The following is a 23,018-nucleotide window of genomic DNA, read 5'->3' as shown; positions in this document are numbered from 1 at the left end:
TTCATTAATTAACACAACCACCATCGCAATGTTTCGGGGCATGGGAACCCCTACTTCAAGGACTCTGCATGAATATTAGTGGTCGACAGGTGGACAATCTACACAATATAAGAATGAGAAAGTCCTTTAAATATTGTATCCACAATTAAATGATATGGCTATGGATGAATTGAAAGAGTCACATACTTGCGTGGTTGAAGTGTCAGGATCGGAGAAACAGCCGTCTGCTGACAACGGGGTTTTTTTTTTTTTTTGCGGTGCAGTTAGCTATCACTGAAAATGGAATTTAAATTAAAAAAGCATGAACTCGGCTAATACTCTGACAGAAATATGCACGGTTTTTGGAAGAAAAATACCGGTACTCACAATTAAAGGTGCCAATGGCTACCGGCACAGGATGGGTTCAGAGCCCTATACTGGCGCAAAGACGCTGGAAAAACCACCATTTTTAAGGGAATTCCTCGACTGTCAGATTTGACAACCGGAAGTGATGTAACACGGCATCACTCGTTGAAAAAGCTATAACCAAGATTATGCTTCCTATGTTGTACAAATAACATGTCTCATATCAATGAGAACCATTCGATTTTATCATTGAGCCGCGATGGTTCTAAAGATTGAAGCAAATGAATTCATGCGTTCTCTATAATTTAGAGTGGAGGCTCTGTCACCTCCTCTCTACGAAGCAGGAACATGTTCTATAATAGCCCATTGCAAGCTCTCAAAAAGATGTCTTGTCGATGCAGTGCTGAACTATAGGTGCCTTAACATCCTTGTTGTTAATGCGGCACCTATGTTCAATGAGGCATGTCCTAAGTTTGCGCTTGGTGCGCCCTATGTAAATTTTGGGACACGGACACTGTAGCACATAGACGACATGATCAGTGTTACAATTGACATCGTGAGAGCGTCTGACTATGTATCCTGTAAGGGGATGTTGCCAAACAGAGCCTTGCTGGGCTTGAGAACAAAAGGTGCATCTGCCACGTATCGACTGTCCTGTTCCAGTATTAGCTTTCAGATCTGATGGTACTGCTTTCGCAACGTGCTGTTTTATGTTAAGTCCTCTGGAATAAGCGAACATGGGGGCTTGTTGAAACACAGAGTGGGGACTAAGAACATGCCAATATTTAAGTAGTATCTGTCTTATCTGTTGTGAGTTGAGAATGCTGTAACACGCAAATCAGATTAGGTGAGAGCAGCACCATCAGATCCAAAAGCTAATACTGGGAGTAGTTAAGTTGGGATTCAAGTAAGCAGATATAGCATGCGGTTTCCTTTTGAAATATGGATTATATTTTGCCACAGAAGCATGTGTTTGGAATGCATCCTTATGCCTAAATAATGCTAATCGGACAGGCCAATTAAACAGAATGGATGATTACTGTCTGAATATGTGGCAGATGCACCTTTTGTTCTCAAGCCCAGCAAGGCTCTCTTTGGCAACATCCCTTACAGGATACATAGTCAGACGCTCTCACGATGTCAATTGTAATACTGATCATGTCCGTCTATGTGCTACAGTGTCAGTGTCCCAAAATTTACATAGGGCGCACCAAGCGCAAAATTAGGACGCCTCATTGAACATAGGTGCCACATTAACAACAAGGCTGTTAAGGCACCTATATATATAGTTCAGCACTGCATCGACAAGACATCTTTTTGAGAACTTGCAATGGGCTATTAAAGAACATGTTCCTGCTTCGTAGAGAGGAGGTGACAGAGCCTCCACTCTAAATTATAGAGAACGCATGAATTCATTGGCTTCAATCTTTAGACCCATCGGGGCTCAATGATAAAATCGAATGGTTCTCATTGATATGAGACATGTTATTTGTACAACATAGGACGCATAATCTTGGCTATAGCTTTTTCAACGAGTGATGCTGTGTTACATCATTTCCGGTTGTCAAATCTGACAGCTGGAGGAATTCCTTTAAAAATGGCGGGTTTTCCAGCGTCTTTGCGCCAGTATAGGGCTCTGAACCCGTCCTGCGCTGGTAGCCATTGGCACCTTTAATTGGGAGTACCGGTATTTTTCTTCCAAAAACCATGCATATTTCCAGAGTATTACCCGAGTTCATGCTTTTTTAATTTAAATTCCATTTTCAGCATCAGCGATAGCTAACTGCACTGCAAAAAACAAAACAAAACCCATTGACAGCAGACTGCTGTTTCTCCGTTCCTGACACTTCAACCACGGAAGTATGTGACTCTTTCAATTCATCCATGGCCATATCATTTAATTGTGGATACAATATTTAAAGGACTTTCTCATTCTTATATTGTGTAGATTGTCCGCCTATCGACCACTAATATTCACGCCGAGTCCTTGAAGAAGGGGTTCCCATGCTCCGAAACATTGTGATGTCGGTGGTTGTATTAATTAATGAAGTGGATTTGAATTAAGATAAGTGAGACAAAGAATCCATCACAATATTATCAAGTCACCTAATGATTATAAAGCCCACTCTCGGGGGCTTATCAGCATGATAACCAATACATTGGTATCTTATGAAGGTTGACTTGTCCAGCTAATGAGAATTCCCAATATAGCAAGATTTACATTTGTGCTTCTAATACATGCTATATATTTGGGTCTTTTTTTGAAGTCCAGGATGAAGTCAAGCAGGTGCCCAGCCTTGCAGACACCTTCTGACTCAAGGAAAATCTAGCAGGTATCGCTAAGTTGAAAAATCATTTTTCAGTCCCTTAAGTGAGGTAAAAGCAATTGAGAGCAGAGCCATTTGTCTGATCCAGGGCAAACATAGCAGGATAAGAACAGCAAAGGACCATCAGGGGAGGGGAATCTCCATCTCCTTTGGGGGGCATGCTAGGGGCAAGCCCCAGGATAATATCTAGGGAAGTCTCTCCCCCCCCCCCAAAAAAAAAGGCCTAGGAGGGTTATAAGGTTCTCTGGCAGGTAACTCTTGCCCCAGAGTTGAGGACAATGCACAAAGCTTATCTACCCGTGCAGGGACCTATGCATTCTAATGTCTCTGATCCCTAAGGATTAAGACTGGCCCCCCCTCCCCCAGGGATAGCCACCAAGGGGCTGAGGGAAAATCCTGATCCCCCTTTTAGGGATACTCTCAAACCCCACGCTTCCAGGCCACTATGGAGGAACTGGCATTAGACGATGACGACTCCACTATAAGATACCCATCCCAGAAAAAGGGAACTGGCAGCCCTCATTTCCAGGATAGTGGTCACTTAAATGATTTTTCTTACTTCTACAAAAAAAAATCTTTTTCAACGGAAGGGGACCCTTCCCTCCAGGATACAGAGAAGCCACCAAGGATGTTTCCCTCAGGAGCAGAGTACTCACTGAAATGTATACAAAAAAAAAAAGAGGGAAGAGTTTTAGGCAAAGCTATCTTCTGCCACAGAAGAGGAATAGCCTATTCACAATCTCAAAGCGGGTGCTTGGTCTCGGCAGGCATGCTCAAAACAGACATTGTAGTAGAAGGGGGGTGACCAGCACTGAAGGTCAGAATATTGGAGGCATTCCTGAAACAGACTCTCAGATAGGGGTTCTGCAAGCCTCCATTTTGAGGAGGCAATGGGGCCCAAGCCACTCAGTATGGGGGGGTTCCAGTCAGCCCAGATAGCAATTCCCTTAGCCTTCAGGGCAGGGGTTAGGTACATCCTGCTCAGGATATCCTCAAGGACTCAGACCTCAAGGCCCCAAGAAGAGAACAGTCTTGGCACCTTGTTAATTCATGGTATGGTGTAAAAAAAAAAAAAAGTAATATGTGCCCCTCTTCTGGATAGAGGCTGTAGTCAGGAGAGAGTTCCGGGTGTTCCCGGACTTAGTAGAACCTCACCACCATATTTCCATCTTAGTGCATCACCAGAGCCCTGCAAAGCTCCATGTACAGGGCAAATATGCTCAGTTTTAAGGGTGGTTTTCGACCTAGTCACAGCCCCCAAAACCTTCACCAAGTTTGTGGAGGCGATGCTAGCAGCCCGACATACGCAGGGCACGATGCCGCACTCATTCTTAGGCATCTGGCTTATAAGCGGCAAGGCAGCTCAGAGAGCCATCAGGCCTCCAGATTAATAACCTACCTCCTCTGACAGCCAGGTTTGGTTGGGAATAGAGTGGGATATAATTTGGATGCTAAAGGTCTTGGGCAGGTGGCCCCTCAGGACATTTAAATGAGCATCCATGAAGAGCCATTTCGGGAACAGTTTTACTCAAAGGAATTTGTTTGGCTAAGACATCTCAGAGAAGCAAGCTCAGTTCTGCAGAGATCCTTATCTAGGAATTTCTCAAAGTCCGGTACCATCTTTCCTACCAAAGTATCAGCTTTCCATGGAAAGCAAAGGCTCTTCTATAGCCCTCAGCAGTGGTGTCTGTTAGGAAAACTTTAAAACCCATGATTAAGTATACATCGGATTCTCTTGCCATACCTAACATTATAGAAGAACAGATGAGCTGTTTTTGATACTTGGTGCCCAAAATGGAGTAGGCAATCTCTAATGCCACCATACCAAATGGTGCAAGGAGGCAATAGCATTGACCTACTTATCAGGATAGCAGGTCCCTGTAGTGCTCTGGACTCTCTCTGCAAAGGCATAAGCCTCATCCTTAGCAGAGGCACCTCAGCCTCGCTGGAAGAAACAGGCAAGGCAGCAACATGGTCATCCTTGTACCTTCTTGAACACTATAGATTGTTCACACAGTACAAGTCTGTTGCGGCCTTCGAGGCAAGGATTGGTAAGACAGCCCTGTCTTCTCCCACTCTAGCAAGGGGAGCTTTAGTAACTCAAACATAATGATTGGTCTAACAGGATTCAAGGAATGAAAATCATCAGGTAAGTATAATTTAACCATACATACCATTATATCATGAAACTAGACCTGTTTATGGGTCTTGAGGACCAGAGTTGGCCACCCCTGTTTAAAGGCAACAATTAACAAGCCCATGACATGCCCACCTGGTTATAAGTCACTGTTCAAAACTGAGATCTATAAAGACCATGTAGGCTGTCTACTCTGTGACTTCAACTCAGGCTGTCTTGATTTACAAAAAAAAAAAACCACTCCTCCATCCCATCCATGCACATAAAGATGGACTGTGAAGTCCAAGACATTCTTTCTGAAGTCAGCCAATGGAATAGCCCATTTCTACAGAGGACTAGTACAGAACAAGAGACAGTGGATGCTAGTATAATTTGGATTCATAGAGACTTTTATCCAGCCCAGGATGCCACTCATTTTACAATTATAATAGGCACACTTTTGACTAGTTTTATATCACCATTCCTTCCTAGCCTGCTTTTCTTTCCAACTCCTTGCTCCTTTTTTGTATCATTTCTTACCACTCTCCATTTACCTTTTCTTCTTCTAAATCTAATTTATTACTTTTTGGCTCAGTTTTCTTGAGTATTCTTTGGTTTACCATTCAAATATCTGACTTCAATTGCCTCTCAACTACCGGTTATATTTGTTTCTGTTAAAAGTGCATTGGTCAAAGACACTATCTAAATCAACTAAATAAAAATATTTCAGAAGGATGCACTAAGTCATTTCATATGAGGAAAGTCAGGCTACCTATTTTGGTGATTGATCTATATGGCAGTTTCAAAAGAGAGGAGATAGAAAAGGAGAGGAGAGAAGGAACAAAACAATTAGTGTCAACACTTCTGGGTAAAGTGAGGTACAGAAACATAACAGTGACTCATTTAAAGAGTCAGCAGCAGAACCGGACATACTCAGAAGTACAAGGCTTTGTACAGATTGTCAATTCACAGCTTCAACCACTTAACCCAGGAATCTCCCTCTCTCTTTGTGCAGGAACTAAGGTTCATAAAACTGTGATTTTAACCAGTAAACCAAACAGGGCACACACAGAGGAAGTCCAGCAGCCATGTCAGAGAATTTTTCACCAGAGTTTAGAGGATAGTACCGGTAAGACTCATAAGCCACAGTATTTATAGTTAGAACAATGGGAATTCCTTCATCTGTAGTTCAGTCCATGCTGCTAAAATACCCAATTTACAGCACATACAGAAGATAGTGAAAGAGTAAAGGAGGGAGTTAAGCCAACAACAAGCAAACAATGGGCAAAATGCTACCCCAAGATAAAGGTTGCTTTTGATGCCCCGCTTCTCTTTCAGACTCAGTTTGCCACCCTGGGTAATTATCCTTCTTTCCCATCCTTTGCAATGGCCCTGCTGTTGCCAATGAGCATGTGTGGCGGAGGGAAGATCTGGGGAAAAAAATTAGTACTGTGGGTGTCAGGTAGTCATATCTTCACTTTACCTGAATAGAAAGTGTTGATTTTGGCAAGTTCCTTCTCACAGGTCTGGAAGAACTTTTCCTCAAATTTAGCAAAATACCTCTTCACTGTGTCCTCATCCGTAACTGCAAGACAAGGAAAACAATATGAAATCTTGAGTAGGGAATGAGAGGACAAGATAAGAGAAAAATGTGGCAGGAGATGGAAAATTCTTATGACAAGTAATGAAAAGCTAAGAGGAGTAAGAGAAGATGAAAACAAACAAAAGAACAGACATTAAACAGGCAGTGCTGAGCTGGTTCAGCGACAAGCTCTGTCACTAGTATTTGAAGATACAAATTTGATTTCTGGGTCTGGATTTCAGTCCTTGGGCTGGCTGGGGCTAGGGATGCTGCTCTGGCAGCATTCTTGGCACCTAGGAGGCTTGGGGAAGGCCTAGCCTTTACTCGTGGTAACTACAGGTTAGAATTAGCATGCATGCATACCAAATTTCAGAGAGAATCATAGTCCGAGGTTCCAGGCCAAAGACTGGCAGTGCAATGGCTGAGCTAGGGAAGATCATTAAAAAAGATATGCCATGGGTAGCAGCAAATTTAAGCTCATGGCCCCATTGCACAACAGAAGCTGGTGCCGCATGAGCAGCAAGTCCAAAAGAGCAGGAGGAAAACCTCCTGGCCAAAAATACATCAAACACACAAAAAAATCTTCCAGAGTGCTGAGCTGGGATGAAAAGAAAATAATGCAAAATAAAAAGAGCAGAAAACATGGAAGGAAAGTTAGGAGGGAGTAAAAGCAAAGACAAGATACACTTTAAGAGCAGCCAGAAAAGTACAAAAGCCACACCCAGTGCTTAGCATTATAGAAAAATATTTTTACCCTAGCGGACAATGTCAACATTATTGCTTGTTTTTCCCCCACAGTAAATGCTGTGAAGATGCCTACTTAGAGGTATGAGGGGGGTCCAAAAACACTTGCCAGAACATTCCCCATTTCATTCTGAAGCAGCAGCATCAGAAATTGAGCTAGCAACCTTCAGACACTAAATTAACTGTTACAACCGTTAACAGCTTGCTGGGCACAAGAGAGACCATTTGGGTCTTTATCTGCCGTCATTTACCGATACTATCTATATAAATGTAAGAGACAGATTTCACAGTGCAATACCTTTTCCATTTTATATTTATTTAATCTGATTGTTATATTCCACTTTTCAGCACTTTTAATTCAGGTACTATAGTTATTTCCCTGTCCCCACAGGGCTCACAATCTAAGTTATACAGTTTACTTCATGCTGTAGTTACTGTGATAAATACATTTCAGGGAGATACAGATACAAACTTACTAGTTTATTCAAATGAAAGAGAGAAAACAATCAAAGAGACTCAGGAGAGTAAGTGGAGAGGTTAAATACCAGACAGCAAAAATTTGGAGCAGGATAATAGATTGGAGTAGGAAAAAAAAAAAGGAATTTGAAGAAAGTAAGCTTTCAAATATTTAAATTGGCAGAGAAATTAAGTAAAATGAAAAACTAGAGTTACATATTAGAGGAAATGAAGGCTCATTTTGAGGGAATGGGAAAACAAAAAGGAGCATGGAGTGACTAAAATAGAGAGATTCTGGAACAATCTCAATCTGGTCAATGCAATATCGGCACGGGGAAAATGGGTGCCCATGACAGAGTGCCTGCTCACCTAACACACACCGATTTGACCTCTCCAGGGCACCCGATGCAACATACAAATTGGCTGCTGCGGTAAAAAGGAGGCGCTAGGGGAAATTGGGTACCCCTAGCGCCTCCTCAGCAGCGAGTGCCCAGGAGAGGTGGCTGTCAGTGGGTTAGGAAAATGGATGCTCGTTAATGGAGTGTCTCGTTTCCTAATCTGACCGCCAGCACTTTTATTTATTTATTTTTTTTACCTAACTCCTTTTTTAAGTTCCTCCGACTTAATATTGCCATATAGAAACACAGAAACAGAGAAATGACAGCAGAAGACCAAACGGTCCATCCAGTCTGCCCAGTAAGCTTTCACACTTATTTTTTCATACTTATCTGTTACTCTTGTCCCTTTTAAGTAATTTTTGGTTCTATTTCCTTCCACCCCCGCCATCAATGTAGATAGCAGTGCTGGAGCTGCAACTAAGTGAAATATCTAGCTAAATTGGTTTGGGGTAGTAACCGTAATAAGCAAGCTACTCCCACGCTTGTTTACCCAGCCTGTGCAATTCAGTCCTTGTTGGTTGTTTGAATATAAACCCTCTTTTCTTCATTTCCCCCTGCCATTGAAGCAGTGAGCTGCGCTGGATATGTATTCCAAGTGAAGTAAAAGTGAAGTGAAGTGAAGTGAAAGCCTTTCCTGAACTAAACTGAACCTATTCCATTATTAACTAGGCGCTCAGATTTTGCCTTATTCATGGTAATTAATATCCCTACCTCATAATTAATATCCCTACCTCATAAGGACAATTCATTAATGCTTTAAGCACATTGACTGGCATTTACGTTCTCTCTATTTAATCCCCTGCTTCTTTTCTATGCTCCAAGTTGTATAACTCCCTTGTTTTATTGTAACTGCATACCTTAGCCTTCTCTTGTTTAATGTTTTATTACTACGATTATTATTATTATTATTAAAATAAATGTTAGTTTTTACCTTTTTTTGTTACCTATCCACTTGTTAATTGTAAACCGACATGATGCGATATCTATTGCGAATGCCGGTATAGAAAAACTTAAAATAAATAAATAAATAAGTATCAGGCTTGATTCGGGGTAGTAACCAAGGAATTAAAGGGGCTCTTAGGGAAGACAAGGCCATTGCAGAAAGATTAAATTAATTCTTTGCTTCTGTGTTTACTAATGAGGATGTTGGGGAGATACCAGTTCCAGAGATTGTTTTCAGGGGTGATGAGTCTGACGAACTGAACAAAATCACTATGAACCTGGAAGATGTAAGTAGGCCAGATTGACAAACTAAAGAATAGCAAATCACCTGGACCAGATGGGTATGCATCAATGGGTACTAAAGGAACTAAAAAATGAAATTTCTGATCTATTAGTTAAAATCTGTAACCTATCATTAAAATCATCCATTGTACCTTAAGACTGGAGGGTGGCCAATGTAACCCCAATATTTAAAAAAGGCTCCAGGGGCGATCGGAGTAACTATAGACCAGTGAGCCTGACTTCAGTGCCGGGAAAAATAGTGGAAACTATTCTCAAGATCAAAATCGTAGAGCATATATAAAGACATGGTTTAATGGAACACAGTCAACATGGATTTACCCAAGAGAAGTCTTGCCTAACAAATCTGCTTCATTTTTTTGAAGGGGTTAATAAACATGTGGATAAAGGTGAATCAGTAGATGTAGTATATTTGGATTTTCAGAAGGCGTTTGACAAAGTCCCTCATGAGAGGCTTCTACGAAAACTAAAAAGTCATGGGATAGGAGGTGATGTCCTTTCGTGGATTACAAACTGGTTAAAAGACAGGAAACAGAGAGTAGGATTAAATGGTCAATTTTCTCAGTGGAAAAGGGTAAACCGTGGAGTGCCTCAGGGATCTGTATTTGGACCGGTGCTTTTTAATATATATATAAATGATCTGGAAAGGAATACGATGAGTGAGGTTATCAAACTTGTGGATGATACAAAATTATTCAGAATAGTTAAATCACAAGTGGATTGTGATACATTATAGAAGGACCTTGCAAGACTGGAAGATTGGGCATCCAAATGGCAGATGAAATTTAATGTGGACAAGTGCAAGATGATGCATATAGGGAAAAATAACCCTCGCTGTAGTTACACGATGTTAGGTTCCATATTAGGAGCTACCACCCAGGAAAAAGATCTAGGCATCATAGTGGATAATACTTTAAAATCGTCAGCTCAGTGTACTGCAGCAGTCAAAAAAGCAAACAATGTTAGGAATTATTAGGAAAGGAATGGTTAAAACGGAAAATGTCAATGTCTCTATATCGCTCCATGGTGAGACCGCACCTTGAATAATGTGTACAATTCTGGTCGCCGCATCTCAAAAAAGATAGTTGCGATGGAGAAGGTACAGAGAAGGGCAACCAAAATGATAAAGGGGATGGAACAGCTCCCCTATGAGGAAAGGCTGAAGAGGTTAGGGCTGTTCAGCTTGGAGAAGAGACGGCTGAGGGGGGATATGATAGAGATCTTTAAGATCATGAGAGGTCTTGAACAAGTAGATGTGACTCTGTTATTTACACTTTCGAATAATAGGACTAGGGGGCATTCCATGAAGTTAGCAAGTAGCGCATTTAAGACTAATCGGAGAAAATTCTTTTTCACTCAACGCACAATAAAGCTCTGGAATTTGTTGCCAGAGGATGTGGTTAGTGCAGTTAATGTAGTTGGGTTCAAAAAAGGTTTGGATAAGTTCTTGGAGGAGAAGTCCATTAATGGCTATTAATCAGGTTTACTTAGGGAATTGCCACTGCTATTAATTGCATCAGTAGCATGGGATCTTCTTAGTGTTTGGGTAATTGCCAGGTTCTTGTGGCCTGGTTTGGCCTCTGTTGGAAACAGGATGCTGAGCTTGATGGACCCTTGGTCTGACCCAGCATGGCAATTTCTTATGTTCTTATAAGTTAAAAGCAATGGACAAATGATAAAACCATGGAAAACCAGAGGATTTTTGTACCGTGAACTCACTGGTTAAGTCAGAGAACAAATTGTGTAGAAAGGCAATAAAACTGTTTAGGGGAAATCAGAAACAACTATATTAAGATGGCAATGGCTTCCAAAAACAGCACTTATGAGGACTTCAGTCACAGAAAGCAAATGATTATTAATTATGGGGCTCAGAGGTTTCAGAGCTATGACCAACACCACAGTTTGCAATATTGTTTGAGAATAGCTGGTTAAGCTAAGAAAAGGTCAAGTTCTCAAGGACTCTCTCTAAAAAAAAACTGAAGACTAGATACAGGACATGGATCTGGCATCAAGGGATTTTAAAACAGGGATAACACTAAGTTTTAAAGGAGCAAGAAAAATTGATAACAGTGGTCTTATTCTAAGAGGCTGGGCTAGAAGACTAAAGTCTATCATGATTTATTTATTTAATAAAAGACTTATTACTTGCTCTCCCATAAAGTACTCAGAACAAGATACAAGATTACAGAGTGAATTACATCAGTGATGTGGACAAGATACAGCACAAAGATGTGATTTATACATATCATGCGGTGCAGTATGCATCATACAGGGCATATGGAATAAGACAATATTTCATATGCTAGGATATTAGGCAGCACAAGTGTGCTGTGCTAGTGGAAGAAATGCTGCAGTTCATTCGACAGCAAAGCCCGGGTGGGGGTGCAGGGGAGGCTTGCTGGAAAAGCCAGATTTTGACGAAACGGTGGAATGACAGAATATTGATGGATAGTCTGGCCTCTACTGGAAAAAGAGTTCCGGAGCTTGTGGATAAACCTGGAGGAGGTGTGTTTAGGGTGTAGGTTAGTCTGTTCTCTTTGGTAGTGGGGGGCATAGGAGGGACCAGCTTATCTAGCTGGTATAGGAGTTTGTAGGGGAACAGGCTGTCTCAGATGAATGGACAAGAGCCAGCCTTTTGATCTGAAGGCAATGCAGAAGTCATTGAATTGGGCCCTGTATGGAACTAGTAGCCAGTATAGACTCTTGAGAATTGCAGTGATGTGGTCCGTGTAGCTGCAGCTTTGTAACATCCATGAGACTGTGGTCTGTATTAGCTGTAGGCAATACAAGTGTGATGTGGAAGCCCCAAGTATAGAGCATTGCAGTACCCCAGCCAAGATGACCAGTTATCTTGTTCCAGGTATAGTTTTTATCTACTTCATTTGTCAAAGGTATTCTTGGCGATTGTGGAAATCTGCAATTCCAAGTACAGTTTTGAGTCCTATAAACTTTAGATTTTATTGCAAGAGGGTAGCACTAAGCATCATTTTGTGTGGTCTAGTGGGACTGAGGGGGGGGGGTCTAGGGTTAATACCTCTGTTTTGCCAGGGTTTAGATTAAGTTTGTTGGCAGCAGCTGAACTCATTTTTGAGAGGCAAGCAATTTTCTTTTGTATGGCAGTGTCTTTATCAGATGAAGGAAGACTGATGGGAGAAGGATGGCGATCAAAGAAGTATTTGGAAGAAAACAACGTTGCTCCTTTGCTTATTTTCTAACAGGCGAAATTAAAATATTGAGTCTGTCTTGCTGGCAGCAAGAGGTGTGTGTGGGAGGAAGTGGAGGAGGAAAATGTAATATGCAGTGTAATACCAATCCTAATTGAGGAAATGTTCTTTTCACAAAAAGCAGGAAATAAATCTGTAAAAAACTTTCATAGGACAATTTCCCCACTGATAAGAGGAAGGAGGAGCCTCCAAGGACTTTTGTCCTTTGAACACACAGACTTGCTTTGGTGAACATTCTTATTAGCCTTCTCCAATACAGAAGCTTTAGCATCTAAATATATGGATTACTATAAAACATTGCCACAGTGACTATAAATAATGAAGTTCAATTCAGTGCACTTTAAAGTAGAACCCTAGGGGCAGATTTTAAAAAAGTACGCCGGATTTTAAAAGATACGTGCGTAGCCGCGCGTATCTTTTAAAATCCGGGGTCGGCGCGCACAAGGCTGCTCAAAATCGGTAGCCTGTGCGTGCCGAGCTGCGCAGCCTGCCTCCGTTCCCTCCGAGGCCGCTCCGAAATTGGAGCGGCCTCGAAGGGAACTTTTTTTTTGTTCCCCCCCACCTTTTCCTCCCTTCCCCTATCTAACCCATCCCCCCGGCCCTACCTAAATCCCCCCCTACCTTGTTGGATGGAGTTACGCCTGCCACTGGCAGGTGTAACTTGCACACACCGGCTAGCCAGGCCCCCAACACAGGCCGCTGTGTCGGGGCACTCTGCCACGCCCCCGGACCGCCCCGGAATGCGGACATGCCCCCCAGACCGCAAACACGCCCCCAGACCGCCCATTTTAGCAAGCCCGGGGTTTTGCGCGCGCCGGCGGCCTATGCAAAATAGGCGCGCAGGGCTTTTAAAATCTACCCCCTAATATTTTGGGTTAATTACTAAATGTGCCAATAGATCTTTTTCTTTTAAGATTTCTTAGAAAGACATCATTAACTTTTATTGAGATTTACTCCAACCTTCCATAATTTGGGTTTATAAGGCTAAAGATGGCAACCTTCAGCTTTTACTGTGTCAGTCTTTCAGTCTGAGAAGCATCTGTAAGACTACTACAATTTTCAAACAAAATTGTTGCTATTTCTACACCAGGTTAGTATCCTAAATGCAGGTTTGCAAGTGCCAGTTCAAACTAAGGGCTAGCATATCTTACTAAAACAAAGATTAGAACAAAGACTAGCACCACATTTAATGCTTCTTTCAATACGCAATTCAAGTTTCTTTTCCTTAAAGGATTTCAACAATGAAATAAAATAAAATGTGCTCTCCACCATGACTAGAGGAATTATAAATACTGGCTGAAAGCTCTTGCTCCAGAGGAATCATTTGTGCAAATGTCTAGAGATGTCAAATGCAACACATTCTTTTCTAAATGTTACCTGAATGCCAAAGTGCTTACTGTGCAATTGTCCTCTACCCCTAATTTGTACAAGGTCTTAGATTTATTCTTAACAAAACCACCATGGAGCATATCAGCGAACAAAGAATCTGTGTTAGTTTTCTAGCTCCCTGTCACTTGCTAATGTTTTTTTTTTTTGTGCAATAAGAGAGAGAACCCAAGGTTGCTAATACTCATTATGGTGATTTATTCAGCCTTTTCTTCTCAAAGGCAAAAATAAGGTAAGGTTTTTTTGTTGCTAGAAATCCTACCTATGGTACAAGAGAGCTCTGGCCTTGAGCAGTGAAGCTCCTTGACAACAGCCAAATCATACACAAAGCTCCAAGCTTCATCAGCTCAAGAAAGACCATTTGCAACTATGTGGGACAAGGGAATTTTATGCCACACACCTTCCTTTCCTATCCCATTTTAATTTCTCATCTCTTCCATACGTAGGTTAACTCACCCTCCAGTTTTCACCTCCAACACACATCCAAAATAAAAAGTGACATCTACGAGCAACAAATATACCCTGATCTAGCCAGAACTCCCAATGCATCAGATCATTCTTTTGTTGTAGTTGCCACATCTGTTGATTGCAGATAACCATGTGCCCTCTCAATTCCCAAGGCCCACTCAACAGATTTGCTTTTCTTAGGGGACCACTATTAGAGACCTCAATGTTAACACACTGTTTCTATCTGCAGACTCAAACACACAACTGTAACAGGTGCAACTCGCCTCTTCCCTTCCCCAAGCCCAATTTATGCCCCACCCCCACCCTCCACTCCTGCTCATTTTTCAAACTGCTCCTGCAAAAGGAAACTTTATTAGACTGTTGCTAGAGAAAGAAGTTATTTATTGGATGTATATGGCTGCAGCACAGATCAACTACATCCAGCAATTCAAATCACTGGATATGAACAAATGTACCATTTAACTTCCAAAAATACCCACAGGGTGACCATACCCTCATCTGCTGCATTTCAGCTCATAAGCCTCAACAAGTATCATGACAAGCACTCAATTAAGCTTCAAGCTGCTGCAAGGTTGGCCGTAGAAGCCAGTTCTTATACACATTTCTCAGTCTAGGACACAGGAGTCATCAAATCTCTGCCCCTCAAGTTGTCCTGCAATTTCAATCGTATCTGACACACTAATACGTGCAATATTGCCATCATCATTTGGAAGCTATGACCACAGATGATCACCATGATCTCCTTAACTTGTTTTACGTAAGTTGCTCCCCTCTGCAGGAGGAGAAGAAAACCCAACTCCAGTCAATTTCAGGAGAAAGGGCATTGCATCTCCCAACGCACTACCCTGTGCCCTGAAGACATGAGATATACTGCAGACACAGAATACAAACTCAAATTGATTTAATGCTGACCTGTGGTTACCTCTTCACAGAAAGAAAGTGATGCCACTACCCTACCTCTGCCTATTAACATGGCACAGTCGTTTAGGGCAGAAAATCTCCATATGTAACAAATAACTGAGAACTAGAGACATAGCTGAAAATCATCTTGCAAGCCCAGGTGCTGAAAGAGTGTCTGTAAAATGAGATTAAACCAATATGTGCGCTGCTGCCAGAGGCAAGACCCTGCATAGTCAGTCCTCTGCTGGAGCTATGCCACGGTGGGCCCGGATAAAGATAGGGACCCAGGGGTGAAACAATGCTGTTTAACTTTAAAATGATTGCTATCCATTTAAGCCAAGGACATGTGTGCAACAAATTGAAAGCTTTGAAAGTAAATCCTGCATAAACTATAGAGATTTTATCTTTTCCCTATAATTTGCTCCACAAAAATAAACAAATCTGTTGTCATACAATGCTACCAAATCTATTTTAAATATATCACCACATGGATACCACACTTCGAGCAGACTCAGTAGGCATTCCCAAATTCATTACATACAGCAAAGTTTATATATTATTTCTACATACAAAGTCATGATTCAGCAAAACACTTCAGACTGACCAATCACAGTCTCATTTCTGCATTTTATTCTAGCAACATGTCTTACATCATTATTAATCAACAGGTCAGCATGGCATAAGTTCTAATTATAATTATCTACAAGCAGAGCACATTTTGTTAACAATAAGAAAGGATCATGCATTATATTTTATCTTGTCCATGGAGCCAATAAATCTAATAGTGTAGCCTTGAGCAACAGCTATTACATATCTATTTTCATTATAATCTAAAAATGAAAAGTGTCTAATTAGGAAACCTTGACTTTGGCTCCACAGTTCTTGCAAACATAGCAACAACTAAGTATGACTTTAAACAATATTATTATGCTAGTATAAGCTAAGTTGGACAGAGAAGCATAATAAATATTTTTCATTTCTCAAAACCTTCCCAAGCACATGAACAAAGAGACAAGGTAAACGAACAGAAGCATACTTTGCACAAGGGTATAATAAGAACTCTAGCATCTCTCATACAACTAGAATTGGGCCATACTTAAAGGAAAACATGGCCAAGAAGAAAGAGCAACATTCAAATGATTACTCACAATTTTGAACAAAGACTTATCGAGTGTGCAATAAATTTAAAAAAACCTTGTGAAATTAAAGAAGATTACAGCCATGATGAAAACTTTCTGGGTAAGGCTTGCATGACAAGAATCAGGCCATGGCCACAATGCCCCATGCATCCTAGTTAAAAAAAAAAAAAAAAAAAAAAAGAGTGGGCTCAAGAGTAAGCTACCTACAGATGGAGACCTCAAGGCATGGGGGAGATGGATGCCTGCAAACCTTTGCTGTTTCCAGAAGGATGGTGCAGTCAAGATAAATGCTGCCAGCTGATGGATACCAGCTAACAGGATGCAGAGCAAATAATGACATAGGAATTCAACATGCAATGCAACAGAAAAGACAAATAGTTATCAGAAATTTTCAGGACAGAACATTTTAGAGCCTGGAACTAACACCATGATCATATACATTCAACATAGTTGCTCCCATAAATCAAGCTCCAATGTGTATATGTAAGCATAAAGATTGTATTTCGACCCAACATTTAATCACACCAAGAACACCTGTAATACAGCACACATGGCTGATGAGAACTGGAAAAATGGCTGTCAGCTTGCCAGGGAGGAGGACACTATTAGCCCTCACACATAATCCAATATGACCAGACTATTTTATTTGGATGTTAATCATGGGCCACATCGTGAACACTTGAGATTACCAGTGTTTCTAGCTGCCATATCATAAAAAATTAACTTTTTTTTTTAAAAACTAGCATAAAGGGGCCACCTGGCATACCCCCCCCCCCCCAAGGCCTGGCAGCATCCTCCCCAGCCACTGCCAGCAGCACACAACATCTTACTGCTCCCACAGCCCGTGAGAAGGCTGATCTGTGGCCAGATACACCAGCTAGCAGTGCTATCCAGGGAAGATGATGCACATTTTGTAAACTTTATTTATTTAGAATTTTATATTCCACATATTAGGTTCCCAATCATCATTAACAGGAGCCAATGGGCCACTGTGGGAGGAGGCCTAGGCCATGCAGATCACAGCAGCCATCCTGCTGCACCTCTCCCAGGCACAAGACTCCTGATAAACCACAAAACAGGACTAATGCAGCAGGGGAGAGATCAACGCACTGCACAATGGACAAAGATCATGAAAACCCCAGGTGCTGACCACCTGCCCCCTGTTGGCCCCATTCTATCGCCTTGCTAGAATGAGGTGAGCACAGCTTTAGTGTGCCTCAGCCGTAAGCACAGCTAGTCAAAGGGGGTCTTGGTACCACCAGTGATATCGCCTATCCCCAGTTAAGAATATAAGAACATACTGGGTCAGACCAAAAGTCCATTAAGCCCAGTATCCTATTTCCAACAGTAGGTCACAAGTACCTGGCAGGATCCCAAAAGGCTGATAAAGACACTGCTTATCCCTAGATAAGCAGCATAGAATGTATCTAAAGTCCACCTTTAGAATGATTTATGGACTTTTTTTCCAGAACTTGTCTAAACCCAGTTACACTAACTGCTTTTACCATATACTCCGGCAATGAATTCCTGAGTTTAATTATGCATTGAGTAAAAAAAATATTTTCTCCTATTTGTCTTAAATGTATTACCTGGTAACTGCATTGTGTGTCCTCTAGTATTTTTTGTACATTTTGAAAGAATAAACTAAACTAATTTGCATTTACTCATTCCAATCCACTCATTTTATAGACCTCTATCATATCTCCCCCCTCAGCCGTCTTTTCTCCAAGCTGAAGAACCCTAACCTCTTTTGCCTTTCTTCATAGGGAAATCATTCCATCCCCTTTATCATTTTGGTCACCCTTCTCTGTATCTTTTCTAATTCCACTGTATCTTTTTTGAGATGCAATGACCTTGACAATATTCAAGGTGCGGTCTCACCATGGGGCAATATCAAAGCATTATGACACCTTATTTTATTCTCCATTTCTTTCCTAATTATTCCTAGCATTCTATTTGCTTTCTTTCATTCTAATTTTATTCCATTTATGAACTTCTTTCCAGATAAAATCGCCTTAAACTTTGTATAAACATAACACACATATAATAAAGAAAACAAAACACATATACAATAAAATGAAATAGTAAAATAAACAAAAAATTAAACAAGCATAAACATTATAAAAGACAATCCAACATTGCAAACCACCTTATCAAGGATTAAATTACTTATACTCTGTTCCACCTCTATCATCCTCAATCAGTCTTAGAAGACATTAACCATGTTTTAAGCCCTTTTCTAAATCCAAAAAGATTGATTTCTCTTAATGAAGATGGAAGAGAATTCCATTACCGAAGCAAGGTAGCTGAGAAGGCTGTATTTTGGAGCTGCACATGCCAAAAGGCTTTTGCTGCTGGAAGCTGTAACAGATTTCTGATTAGACCTAACAGCCCACTTACTCTCATACCATTCTATCCTACCTTTCAAATAGGAGGGCCAATTACCCCTTAGAATTTTGAACAAAACCAAGCATTTAAACCGGCAACATAAAGAAACTGGAAACCAGTGTGTATCCATAATAGCAAAGGCGCTGAAGGAGTATGTTGAAAGCTGCCAGGTAATAGTCGTGCCACGATATTCTGTATAATCTGCAATCTACAAAAAACTTTGCCTGGCAGAGTAGTGGATTATAATTGTCAAACTGGAACATAATTAAGGTATAACTGACCTTCTTCAAAGCACACTGAGCAAAGGATTTCAACATACTTTCCAAAACAACTAGATTGTTTTCTGGATGGTGACTCCTAATGTGGAACCTTGCATCGTGAAGCTATAATTTGGGTTGCTCTTCCCTACATGTATCACTTTGCAGTTTTCCACATTTAATGTCATCTATTTGGATGCCCAGTCTCCCAATGTCCTCCTGCAACTTCTCACAATCCTCTTACGATTTTACAACTTTAAATAATTTTGTATCAACAAATTTGATTACCTCAGTCGTTTTTATCTCTAGGTCATTTATAATTTATTAAAAAGCAGAAGTCCCAGTACAGATCTCTGGAGCACTCCACTATTCACCTTTCTCCATTGATAAAACTGACCATTTAGCTCTACTCTCCATTTTCTTTTAACCAGTTCTCAACCTACAACAGAACACTGCTTCCTATCCCATGACTTTTTAATTTCCTCAAGAGTTGTCTCATGGTGCTTTGTCAATCACTTTCTGAAAATCCAGATACACTATAATCAACTGGCTCACCTTTATCTATATATTTATTCATGCCTTCAAAAAATGTAGCAGACTGGTGAGGCAAGACTTCCCTTGGCCAAATCCATGTTGGCTTTGTCTCATTAAACTATGACTATATGTTGAGTAATTTTGCTCTTCATAATAGTTTCAACCATTTTTCCTGGCACTGACCTCTGACTCACCGGTCTGTAATTTCCTGGATTAGAACCCTTTTTAAAAACTGGGGTTACATTGGTCACCCTCCAATATTCAAGTACTGTAGCTGATTTTAATTATAGTTTACAGATTACTAATAGGTGGTCTGCAATTTCATTTTTCAGTTCTCTGAGCACCCTGGGATGTATACCAGCTGATCCTGGTGATTTGCTGATTTTTAGTTGCCAGTTTTCCCATTTATATCTTCCAGGTTCACTGAGATTTGTTTTAATTCCTCTGAATTATCATTTTAAAATATCACTTTGGTGTTAAAGGTGTTGCTTACTAACTTTATGGGTTGTCTCTCCATGTTTAACATAAGAATATTAAACACCATTTTCGTTATTTAAATTTTTATTTTTTGATGACTGATAGACCACAGTATGCATCTACCTTATAAATGGGCTCTGACCGACGGCTCGCAAATGCGCAGTAGAGAGCAGCTCTACCGCGCATGTGCGGGCCAGCACGTTGGTCAGAGCCGTGCGTGCCCGAAACAAAAAACATGGCGGTGGGGCCGCAGGAGCGGCGGCGGCCGCGAAGCAGGAGCGGGAGGAGGAGCAGAGGCGCCGCGCGCGAGTGACCCCCCCCCCCCCCCGAGATCTGCTGGCAGGAGAAGCAGCGCCGCGCGCGGAAAGCAGCGGCGCTGCGCGCGAGTGACACCCCCCCTCCCGAGATCTGCCGGCAGGAGCGGCAGGAGAAGCAGCGCCGCGCGCGCGGGAGTGACCCCCCCCCCCCCCCCCCGAGATCTGCCGGCAGGAGCGGGAGGAGAAGGTGGTGAGAGGGAAGGTGAGAGAGAGAGAGAGAGGGAGGGAGGTGACAGAGGGAGGGAGGTAGGAGAGGGGGAGGGAGGTGAGAGAGAGGGTGAGGGAGAGAGAGAGAGGGTGAGGGAGAGAGGGAGGTGAGAGAGAGGGGGAGGGAGAGAGGGAGGTGAGAGAGAGGGGAAGGGAGGGAGGTGAGGGAGGGGGTGAGAGGGGGAGGGAGGGGGTGAGAGGGGGAGGGAGGGGGGTGAGAGGGGGATGAGAGAGGGAGGGGGGAGAGAGTGAAGGAGGAGGGAGAATGAGGAGGAGGGAGAATGAGGGGGAGGGAGTGGGAAGGAAACGGACTGAGCCCGTTGTTACGGGCTTAACGGCTAGTACAATTATAAAAGCTTCCTGCATGGTCAATGACACACAAGCACTATGTACTTTAACATAAGAGTACCATATAAACTGTCAAAAAATATGGAAAAGAGTATGACAAGATGCATATCTTGTTATATTGGAGCTGTCTTGAATTAAAGATTTTGCTTTGTCTGTTTATTATTTGGTTTGTTAGGATGTTATTCTTAGGGAAGCTATTACTCCCCCTACTGCTAGTGGCCTATTTGCAGGGAAGTTTGTGCTGTTAATCTACCCAAAAATAAAGCTATACTGGCAAATTTTCTATAACACACTATTAATTATCAAGTCATAAATACATAAAAAATTAACTACAATATCAAAAAGTATCTTTGAGGCCTAAGTACAGTGCCACTCAAACCTAAATCATTTAATGGAACCAAAAAATCCTGACATCAGCTTGAACCAGAAAATTACAATCATATTAATACTGATGGGGAACTAAGAGACATACATACATGTAAACACACAGGACAACATATAACCAAAACTACCAACAGTATCATAAATTTCAAAGAAAAACAAAAGAAAGGAGGGGAAACTAAATTCCCCACAAAACTGTTAAAAGGTCTCAAAAGACTTAAGTTATTAACACAGAAGCTTCAAAACATAATCCATAGTTCAGACAACTCAGTGGTAGTTAAGAGTAAATCAATTTTTCTTCATAGAAACCTAACATGTTTTGCTGAATCGGGCTTCTTCAGGGGTATCCATTTAGTTGTCCCATAAATCATACAGTAAACATTTGAACAGCATATCAACATACCTCACCATCATCCTCATGTAAATATCAAACAAAAAACCTGCCATAGATACATCAAAAGGATAGCAAAAGAAAAGCACAAATGTCAGTGTTTGACATCTTTGGTATTAATACTTTATTATAGAATGTATCATTTTATTGTACATCACACCTGTGGGGATTTATTTATTTTTATTGTTGGGAGCATGTTTTAAATGATCCATGAGCGAAAAGTCTAAATAAATAGAAGAGAAAAATAATGTGGAACTGAAGCCTGTAAATATCTTGCAAAACTGCTTATCAAAGTAAAATATGACTTATTCAAATTAAATTAAAATTACACTCAATGAGAAATTGAAAATAAGTTTATGTGCGTGCTTAGTTTTTCACATGTTAAATTTGAAACATATATCTGGATGTATAGTGGTGGTGTTTGAAAGTTTTTGAATGGATTGTGTGAGTGGATGGAAATTAAAAATTTCACACTTAAAATAAATGAATATTTTAGAAATAAAGCATTCTTTATAGTATGCATTGTAATGCAAAAATATCAGAATTAATGAACTCTAGAATTTTTCCTAGAAAAAAAAAGTGACTTCTCTTATCTCTCTTCACCCATAGTTTATGGCCCTCCCCTTCTGACAAAATGCTCTTCTGCAATTCATTTAAAAATCAGTAGCAATAATGATTTTCTTCTCCAGAAAATCTCTGCTTTCTCTGTCTCTCCAATGGCTTCCCAACTATTTCAATAGGAAATTTGAAACATTGTTTTTTCAGTGACTTGCACTCCTGTCTCTCTCTAGCTCAGCCTTCATTTCTCACTGATTTCCTTGCACCATGCGCTCAGAACAAAGCCTCAGCTACACTGTCTCCTCAGCTCTACTTCGCTAGTCATTCCTATCTATATGACCTTCCTCGGATTTTAATTATATTACCATGATTTTTCCTTAAATGTAGGAGTGCATTAGAAAAAAAATTTCTTCTATGTTTCACTAGGGCTCATCGTGCTGCTTGTGCCAAATTTGTAATTTAGCTTCAATTATGAGGTACTGCTGCTTTAAAACTAGGTGGGGCTTTCTAGAATCAGAATGAAAGGAAACTAGAAATGGGACTATCCTAAAAATGAATCAGAAAAACTTAATGTACAATAAAAAGACAAGAGGAGATCATAAGAAATGATTCAAACATGAGTTAACAAATGAGGCTTTGTTTACATTGTGTTAGAATCCCACCGGTATATCTCCTCTGTTTTGATATTGTAGTCTGCTAAAGATCAATACAGAATTACTGCATCCAATGACATCATACTCACTAACAAAGCACAAATCAGCACTGCAGAATTAAAACTGACTGGTTATTCAACCAGGATTCAATTTAAGGAAATAAAAGGCTTAGCTGGATGA

The 23,018-nt window shown here is 40.9% G+C and overlaps 1 protein-coding gene across 2 annotated transcripts in view; it reads right to left on the bottom strand.

Moving 5' to 3' along the window:
• The window catches only part of XPR1 (xenotropic and polytropic retrovirus receptor 1), a 381,737-nt gene that overhangs the window by 155,209 nt on the left and 203,510 nt on the right, over positions 1 to 23,018 (bottom strand). For both annotated transcript variants that reach the window (XM_029618129.1, XM_029618130.1), the window contains exon 3: positions 6,272 to 6,373. In XM_029618129.1, coding sequence (XP_029473989.1) covers positions 6,272 to 6,373 — 102 coding nt within the window. The remainder of the gene's footprint in view (positions 1 to 6,271; positions 6,374 to 23,018) is intronic.

This window comes from Rhinatrema bivittatum, chromosome 10 (assembly GCF_901001135.1).
Source record: "Rhinatrema bivittatum chromosome 10, aRhiBiv1.1, whole genome shotgun sequence".
Lineage (NCBI taxonomy): Eukaryota > Metazoa > Chordata > Amphibia > Gymnophiona > Rhinatrematidae > Rhinatrema > Rhinatrema bivittatum.
Note: the sequence above shows the minus strand (reverse complement) of the source record. Positions and strands in the feature narration are given on the sequence as shown.